The sequence below is a fragment of the Ochotona curzoniae genome, unplaced genomic scaffold, assembly GCF_017591425.1.
Source record: "Ochotona curzoniae isolate NIBS_2020 unplaced genomic scaffold, NIBS_Ocur_1.0 patch287, whole genome shotgun sequence".
NCBI classification, from domain to species: Eukaryota; Metazoa; Chordata; class Mammalia; order Lagomorpha; family Ochotonidae; genus Ochotona; species Ochotona curzoniae.
Genome location: NW_024466847.1, coordinates 230 through 9,852, shown reverse-complemented (window position 1 = coordinate 9,852; position 9,623 = coordinate 230). Strand labels below are relative to the sequence as shown.

Genomic DNA, 9,623 nt, shown 5'->3' with positions numbered 1-9,623 from the left:
AGGAAAAGGGGTGGGACAGGAGTCTCTATAGTAACGCGGCCTGAGCCGGTGATTGGTTGCCCTTCCGAAAGCGGCAAGTAAGGGCAGGGCGGAAGACGTCGGCGTCGGGACGCAGCGACGCGAGGCGACTCCAAGCGCTAGTTAGGGCGGGGCGACTTCCGCGTTCGAGTCTGAAGGCGGCTTGGCCCGCTGCGGCCACCGTTAGCAGGGGGTTGGGCTCGCCTTTCTCCCGCCAATTTAAACGTGTGGGATGGAAGCTGAAGAGCTTAGGGGCGGTTGTGTTGAGTGAGGAGCCAGATTGGATTATTTGCGTGTTCCCGTTTAGGGCTTTCCGTCGCAGGTGAGGCCGGAGGGCGTCCTCCCCTGAGGTGTTGGGCGGGTGCGGGGCCAAGCGGCAGCGGCTCCCGCCCGAGTGGAGGGGTGTGTCCGCCTGGACGCCCGCGGGAGCGGCGTAGGGCCGAGGGGAGGGCAGGCCGCGTCGCCCGGAGCCCCCACCCCAGGCTCGCGCGGAGGAGAAAGCCGGGAGTCAAAGTCAGCCTCTCCCGCACCGCCCCAGCTGCCTTTCCGGGGCCCCGAGGCTTTGCACCCCGCTGCTCCGCCTGCGCGTCTGAGATCGTCCTAGGCAGGTCCTGGGGAGACCCCCTTCCGCCCCGCACGGGCGCACTGTACTGAGTGCTTAGTACCTCCTCTTAGCGGTCGTCCGGCTCCCGCCACAGGTGCCGGCGATTCCCTCCTTCCCTCTTACCCAGGAGGGCAGCGTCACGTCTCCTTGCTCGCCTTCCCTGGTCCTCCTTGTAACGCAGTCAGCCGCCGGGGCCTTTCGGGACACACGTGCTGATGGAGTGACGGGTGTGTGGAGGTGACAGGGCTCCTCGCTGTGTCAGCCTTGGCTCCCGCCCCCATCCCAACACCACTTCTGTCACCCCAGGCTCCCAAACGTCCCCTGCTTCCACGGATGGTGAGATCAGCCCGTGAGGGTGAGCCCTGAGCGGCTCACAGGTCCCGGCTCACCACATCAGATCGCGTTCTTCCTGATGCCTGCACCTGCCCTGCATTTCCAACATTCTGTTCTAAAAAGCCTCAAAGCAAGTGGAATTATTCGGAAATTGTTCCCCACCAGGCTTTTTTTTTTTTTTGAGATTTAGTTTTATTGGAAAGTCAGATTTTACGGAGAGGAGAGACAGATCTTTCATCTACTGGTTCACTCCCCAAGTGGCCACAATGGCCGGAACTGAGCCGACTGAAGTCAAGAGCCGTCTGAGTACAGAGTGCCAAGACTTTCTCAGGGTACAAGCAGAAACCTGGATTACAAATAGAGCAGCGGGGACTTGAACCGGTACCCACATGGGATGTCAGTGCTGCTTGCAGGCAAAACATTAGCCTGCTGAGCCATTGTGCCAGCCCCTCATCCAGCTTTTTTTCTCTTTCAGTATCATTTTTATTTATTGTACAATGATACTGTAAGAGCGTTAATGGGTGTTGTTCTTAGATCATCCGGACTCACCATTTATGAAGCCAAAAACAGCTGGATTGGAGGCCAGCACTGTGCGTGGGTTACGCTGTTGCCTGCGATAGTGGCATTCCATCCTACATGGGGGCCAGTTCCTGCAGCTCCCGACCTGACCCCCTGCTGACGTGCCTGGGGAAGCAGTAGTCGACGGCCCAAGTCCTGGGGCCACTGCCTCCATAGAGGGGACCCTGTTGGAGTGCCTGTCCCAGCCCTGGCCTGTGTGGCCGCTGGGGGTGCAAACCAAACAGATGGAAGATCCATGTCTGTCACTGTACCTGTCAAATACATGTTAAAAAGCTGTATCTATGAAGCAGGTGAAATTTGTTCTCTTATGAATGAAAACAAGTTGAACTTAAGCACCTATGTTTTTTAGTTATCTTAAAGTTTCATTTTTCACATGAGAACTTGACATGGTTTCCAGCTGTTGAACTGAGAGTACATTGGTGGGACTGGAGTTGTTGGTTTGCGTGTTTCCTGGAGCACGCTATGTTTTTATCCGGCTGTAATCCTAACTCCCAAGTCCTGGGATGGCCCAGCGTGTCTAGTGATCATGGAGTGAATGAGAAGTCTGTGTGAGTGTCAGCGTCTGTGATGTTGCCTTTGAGCTCTGTGTGCGGCAGGGTCATTAGGCCTCCCCTTTTGCTGTGCAGAGAAGGCTGCGCTCGCCGGCCTGGGGCGACAGTCTCAGACATGTGGAAGGACGTGGAGCTCCTGAGCAGTGACGACACAGGAAATGGCTGCCTGACCACGGGGTCCCGGAAGGAGCACGGGACTGCTTTATATCAAGTCGATTTGCTGGTGAAGATCTCCTCCGAAAAGGTAATGAGGACGCTGCCCGCGCCGTTCTTCCTGACCTGCTCGACCTCGGGCCGGTGACGTGTGACTGAATGTGTACTTCCCACGTGAATGCATATCCCCTCACGATCAGCATTTCTTTTTTTTTTTTCTATAAGATTTATTTTATTTTTATTGGAAAGTCAGATACACAAAGATAATTTTATGTCGGCTGATTTATTTCCCAGGTGGCCACAAGGGCCATAGCTGAGCCAATCTGAAGCCAGGAGCCAGGAATCTCTTCAGGGTCTCCCACATGGGTGCGGGTCCCAAGGCTTTGGGGCATCCTGGACTGCTTTCCCAGGCCACAAACAGGAAGCTGGCTGGGTAGTGGGGACACCGAACATGAACTGGCACCCATATGACATCCCAGTGCGTGCAAAGCTAGGATTTTAGATGCTAAGCTACCGTGTCGGGCCCCAGGATCAGTATTTTTTTTGTTTTTTCGTTTGTTTCTTTTAAAATTTTTTTTTAATTTATTTTGGACAATCTTTACATAGTTAATTTGGGTAAAAAGGGTCAAGGGCTACAGGAAAGTGGGTAAGACTATTATTTCCATATTGTTTCCTTCATGTATCTGAGGTAAAGGGGGATATTGAGGGAGAAGCCCCACCTGGTTTCCCACCCACCCCACAGTATTTCTAAAACTAAACTTTAATAAATCCATTTTTTAAAGATGTATTTGTTTTTTGGTTTTTTTTTTTGAAAGATTTTTTTTTTATTATTGGAAAGGCAGTTATACAGAGGAGGACAGACAGAGAGGAAGATCTTCCGTCCCTCTCCGGCCATCGGTTCACCAGGGTGCCCCCTCCTACACGCCCAGGGTACTGAAACTTTAGTCTTTATTAAACTTATGGAAAATGGTCTCATCTTAATCCTGTTTTTTTTTTCCACTGCAGCCTTCACTAAATCCAAAGATACAAGCTTGCAGCTTAAATGATGGGTTTATTATTGTAGCTGACCAGTCGGTGATACTGCTTGACAGTGTCTGTAGATCCTTTCAATTGCATCTCATATTTGGTGAGTCTGATGTGTTGAAATAAAATAAACTGGGTATCAGATATTTTACTGTCAAATTCTGCGTTGCTTTTCCTTACTCTGTTGTTTGCAAAAATCAAAATTAGATGAATTTCAGGAAAAAGGAAAGGTATCTTTTTAGGTTGGCCTCTAGAGTCAGAGAATACTTGGAGGAATGGTACTGTCAGTGTGTCCGAGGAGAGACCTGTACGGCAAGCAGTAATGTAGTTTACTTGCAAATTTTTGAGTCAGGATGTTGAACATTTGAGTTCATGTTCCTGATTCTTGTATATAATTTCAATTGATAACATTTTGAATGTTATCAAATTTGCATGTTTGAATACTTGTAGCATGCATAGTTCTGTGACAATCTTGAAATTACTTAGTAATTGATTCTTCAGCGGTTTAAAGGATTTGAGTTAAGCCCATATAGATCTGGACCTAATGGACAATCAGATTGTGTTAAAACTAGCTTTCTCTCTCTTTTTTAAAGATTTATTTGTTTTTGGTTTGAAAGGAAGGTTTTACAGAGAGAAGAGGAGAGACAGAGAGAAGGTCTTCCATCCACTGGTTCACTACCCAGACTGCCGCAGTGGCCAGACTTGAGCTGATCCAAAGCTGGGCGCCAGGAGCTTCCTCCCGGGCTCCCAAGGTCTTGAGCCATCCTCTGCGGCTTTTTTCTTTTTTTTAGATTATAAGCAGAGAACTAGATCAGAAGTGGAGCAACCAGGACACGAACTGGTACCCTTACGGGGTGCCGGTGCTGTCGGGTGCAGGAATAGCTTGCTGGGCTGCCACGCTGGGTCTAGGGTTGACAATTTTCAGCCAGGAAGTAGCGGATGGGTTTGACCTGTGCTACTGCTGCGTGACGGTATTGCTGCCCAATCATTTCAGTCCACAGGCTGCTTCCTGTGATTGCTTTGTCTCGGTCGCTCCCCTCTGCTTCCATGTGGGTCACCTTGGCTGATGGCCGCTCAGCTCAGTGCAGCAGGCCTGGCGCTGCTGGAGCCGAGCCTGGCTTCAGAAGGCTCTGCTCTGGCTCAGCTCCAGGCCTTCCTGGCCACCCTAAGCATCACTGCTAACTTTGTTCTCTTTTCTGCACACACTTATCCCCTTCTGCACATGTTGTGTTTATTATGCTAATTGTGTAACATCTATTTTTGTTTTAGAACTTGAAGTGTGATGGTGAGGCTGTTTGTTTCTGTCCTTAGATAACCTTAGGGGCCTGTATCCATGCTTATCGCGTAAAAGGCCCAAAGGAATATTTGCTGACTGAATACAAGTCAGTGTATTCTTTTTCATTTTTAGTGTAACTTTTCTGAGATATTTAGAAGCAGCTTAAACCGTTTACTTTGTAAAGCCAAGATTTTTGTTGCTTTTTTTTTTTTATTGACAGTCAGCATTCTCAAAGGAAACATAACTTTAATTTGAAATTTTCAGAAACGGAAGTGGATGTAGTTGGCCTGTGTCAAGAAGGAAAATTTCTCCTGGTTGGGGAAAGAAGTGGCAACTTGCATCTTATCCATGTGACGTCAAAGCAGACGCTACTCACTACTGTAAGAGCTGCTTATGGTTTTCATATTTGTTCTATAAATTCTAAATAATCTGTTAGACAGCTGTACCACTAGAAGCCATTCTTTGTGTTTTAAATTAAGGAATAAGGTTCCTTCACATTAAATTTAAGAAATTATGCCTCAAAAGTATGGAATAAATGCAGAACTGAAAAATTAAGTGTTGGAAGGTTGAAATGCTGGTCCAAGATATTTTTCCATTTTTAAAACTCAAATATTTGCGATAGAGGCAGAATTATCACTAATGAGAATTGATAACTTTGGGCTTTAAGGAATCTAATTTTTGTTTGTGTTTTTGCTGACTTTAATCTTCTCTTTTGAAATGCATTTGCAACTAGGCTTTTGTTCAGCCATCTAATGATAAAAGCCAACGGACTTATCAGAATCTCATTATTGCGAAAGATGGTTCAGATGAAGGTAAGTTTTCCTGAATATTTTTTGAGTGGCTTTTGATAAAAACTGAATCAAAAATTTAGATCTCTGGTTAGTAAATATCACTTTATTACTTTAGCTACCCTGATACAATTACTATTGTAAGAAAGTTTTTTGTTTGTTTTAGCTATTTTCAGAATAGTTTTTCTGAATGTAACGCTCTAAATTAAAATGTGAGATTCATTAGTTATTGACCACAGAGTTACAAGGAAAGAGAGAGTAAGAGACGGAGAAAAGTCTCGTCTTGGCTGGCTCTCTCCGTAGATGGCAGCATCAGGCGGTGCTGGCCCAGACTCAAGTCTCCAGCCTGGTTCCCATCCAGGTCTCCCACGTGGGTAGGAACATCAAGCCGTCTTCCATAGCTTTCCCAGGCTGTTTGCAGGGACGTGGCTAAGGAGTGAAGCAGCTGGGCTTTGAAGTGGCGCTCACATGGAATGCCAATGTTAAAGGCAGTGGCTTTATCTGGCATACCACCAGCCCTAAAATTGACAGATTTAAAATCACCAGGGACATTATTCCTTTACATTTTGGGGGGTAGATTTCAGCATATGTATATTTTGGTTGAAGGAAATATTTACTGGACTAATTTCTTTTGTTTGAGGATTTCTTCCAGGCAAGTAAAGTTTGGTTCTTAAATTTTTTTTTTTAGATTTATTTTTATTATTTTTTTATTGGAAAGGTGGATATACAGAGAGGAGAGACAGAGAGAAAGATCTTCCGTCCAATGATTCACTCCCCAAGTGAGCGCAACGGCCGATACTATGCCGATCTGAAGCCAGGAGCCTCTTCTGGGTCTCCCACGCGGGTGCAGGGTCCCAAAGCTTTGGGCCGTCCTTGACTGCTTTCCCAGGCCACAGGCAGGGAGCTGGATGGGAAGTGGGGCTGCTGGGATTAGAACTGGCGCCCATATGGGATCCCGGGCGTGCAAGGCGAGGACCTTAACCACTGCGCCACTGCGCCGGGCCCTGGTTCTTAAATATTTTATAAAATACTTGCAAATTAACATGTCACTGAACAATCAATAAGTCAGTATAGAAATTAAAAAGAAAATAAAAAGATTTCGTGAATGAAAATGAAAACCTGTCAAAACTGAGATATAGGAAACATAGTATTAAGAAGGAAGTTTGCAAAAAGAAAGAGAATACAAAAAAAAAAGAAGGAATTTTGTAGCATGAGGTGCGATAACTCAACTGGCTAATCCTCTGCTTTGTGCCAGCATCCCATCTGTGTGCCAGTTCATATCCCAGCTACTCTGCTTCCCCGCCAGCTCCCTTCTTATGGCCTGGGAAAGCAGTGGAAGATGGCCCAAAGCCTTGGGACCCTGCACCTGTGAGGGAGACCCAGAGAAAGTTCCTGGCTCCTGGCTTCAGATTGGCTCAGCTCCAACCATTATGACCATTTGGGAAGTGAACCAGCAGATGGAGAATCTTTCCTTGTCTCTGTAAAATCTACCTTTTCAATTAAAAAAAAAAAGTTAATTTGTAGAAGGGATATTTAGAATTATGAAGGCTGTAGGTCACAAACCAATACTCAGTATTATACTGGGTGGGGAAAAGCTGAAAAAGAAAAAAAGTTTTCCCTAAGATGCAGAACAAGACAAGGATGTAGACTTTGCCCACTCTTATTCAGCGTGCTGCTGGAAGTTTGAGCAAGAGCAGCTAGAGAGGAGAAAGTAACAAAGCACATCAGAACTGGACGTGCATCCATCAAAGATCCGGGTGCTGTGCATTGGGAAATCTAAACGCTTCAGCAAAGGCTGTCAACATTGAGTACAGGTTACAAAATAAACACCCCAAAAGCAGTAGCTTTACTGTATACCGACGATGAATTCACAGAAAGCAATCCCATTCACGATAGCCACCACAACAGCTAAATATTTAGGAACAAATTTGTCCAAATAAGGAAAGACCTCTACAGTAAACAACCATTGCCACACATAAATGGGATGATATTCCAACTCATGGATCAGAAGATCGATCTTTGTCTACACAACCTAAGGCAATACACAGATTCAGTGTCACCCCCATCAAACGCCCATGCCATCTTCTACAAAGCTAGAAGAAACAGTCCTAACCTTGATGCGGCATCACAGAGGACCGAGAATAGCCAAAGCGATCCTGAATAAGGAAGATCCTGCTGGAGGCTCCGCAGCACCTGTCTCCAGAGCAGCCAGAGCCACGGTAGTTAAAGCAGGGTGACCCTGGGACAGGGACTGATGGAAAGATCGGTGGAGCAGCATACAGATCTTAGAAGATCGTCCACATACATAGAGCAGCTGGCTGTGACAGTGCTCAGACTGCACGGTCGGGCAAGGAGCAGCTTCAACAAATGTTGCTGGCGAAACTGCACATGTAGTTATATATGAATATTTACACATACTTGTAAAGAATGCAATCAGATCTGTACCTGTCATCATACACAAAAATCAACTCAAGATGGATCTAAGACCTAAGACTGAAGCTGCTGGAATAAAATGAAGGGGGAACAATCAGGGGTGACAAGACTCCACCCCAAAGCACAGCAACAAAGCAAAACCATATAAAATGGGATCATATCAAATTCTGAAGCTTTTGCTACCAGAGTCCAGCTCCAGCTGAGTTCGGAACTTGCGAAGGGTGCGTGGATGAGGCGCAAAGAGGAAAGAAAGATGGACCACTAGGATTTCATGATCATAATGGACAATGTGGGAAAGCTGTCCGCTTTATTTATACAAAATCAGTCAAACTCTGGCTCAGACTTTATGTCATGGTCAAGTTGGGAATTTCTAAGGATAATTCTGCCATTAGTTTTACCTAGAAACAATAGAAGTTCCTGCTACAATTCTTATCCTACAACTCAATCTTGTATCACAAAGAAAAGGGGAATCTAAAGAATGAGGAAAGAATGAAAGCCTAAATGTAGGTCCCTTGATTAGCATAAGGTCAATGGGGACAGCCAAGACAGTAGGAATAATAGAAGGCCCTTTTGCAAGACGCTATCACCGACATTAACCTCCAAGCTCACACTGAGCAAAAGGCCAGCCCCACAGTAGCAAACAATGCCTGGATGGATTAGAATTCTTCCGCAGGGTGGTCCGGTGTCCATGCAAAAGAAGGTGGAGCTGCATTCAGGTGGTTGTAGAGACATCCACCGGGCGGGCCCTGCCTGCAATGAAACAACACTCTTCACCCCTGCATGTTCCCCACATCTACTGCACGGACCCCAACATTTTGCACAGTAAAGGAAATGATCCATATAGTGAAGAAACATCCAACAAAATTGAGGAAAAACTTTGTCAACCCGTCCGACAAACAATGTACTGAATATATCAGCAGCTTAAAATACACGATTCTAGTGTGGTGTGGTGGGTAAAATACTCAACCTCAAAAGAAAATCCCGTTGAGAAATGGGCCAAGCCCTTCACTGAACAGTCTTCAGGACATGCAAATATAGTTCAAGAATACTCAACGTCACTTCACCATCAGGGAAATGTAAATGAAAATCACCAAGTGCTGTCAGAATGGCTGAAATTTAAAACTAAAATGCCAGTGAGGATGAAGGTAACACATACCATTGTGGGGAATGTCAGTTAATGCAGCCACCGTGAAAAAAACAGTGTGGAGATTTCTTGAAAAAGTAGAAACAGACTTAGCACATGATCTGGCAGTCCCACTGCTAGATATACGTCCAGGAGACAGAACGGTAAGGAATCTCAGCACCGTGTTTGTAGCAGCACTGTCCCAACAGCCAGTGTTTGGGACCAGCCAAGGGGTCTGTCATCATACGAATGGGTACAGAAAACGTGGTGTGCATGCACGATGGAATATTATTCAACAAAGAAAGGAAGTCTGCCATTTGCAGCAAATGGATAGATTCCTTATTTACAAATATGCTTTATCAATATCATTACTGTATTATGTGAATGAGATTGATTTCTAAACTTCTACATGCTGATTTAATTTTAATGTCCCTCTTAGAGAAATTCATTTTCATTTTCATAGGTTCCTATTATATGTTGCTTCTTACAAACAATGGATTTTTTTATGTTACAAACCTCCAGCTCATGAAAATTCAGCAAGGTAGGTAATGCATTATTTTCTCTCTCTCTCTTTTTTTTAATGAAGATTTACTTTTTTGAAGGACAGAATGACTGTGGAAGTGCAGGTGAGTCTTCCATCTGCTGCTTCATTCCTTGAATGCCTGCAACAGCCATGTCTGGATGAGGCCAGGCCAGGAGCCTGGAGCACCAGCATGGTCTCCAGTGTGGGTGCGGGGGCCCA

At 45.7% G+C, this 9,623-nt stretch overlaps 1 protein-coding gene across 1 annotated transcript; it reads left to right on the top strand.

Annotated features, from left to right (window-relative positions):
* Positions 1-2,164: 2,164 nt before the first annotated feature.
* Positions 2,165-9,422, top strand: LOC121167014 (kinetochore-associated protein 1-like; the record flags this gene model as incomplete). Its single annotated transcript, XM_040996369.1, has 5 exons — positions 2,165-2,329; positions 3,244-3,364; positions 4,802-4,917; positions 5,271-5,349; positions 9,345-9,422. Coding segments are annotated over exons 1-5 (523 nt in total), but the record flags the coding sequence as incomplete, so codon positions are not given.
* Between the last annotated feature and the right edge of the window lie 201 nt (positions 9,423-9,623).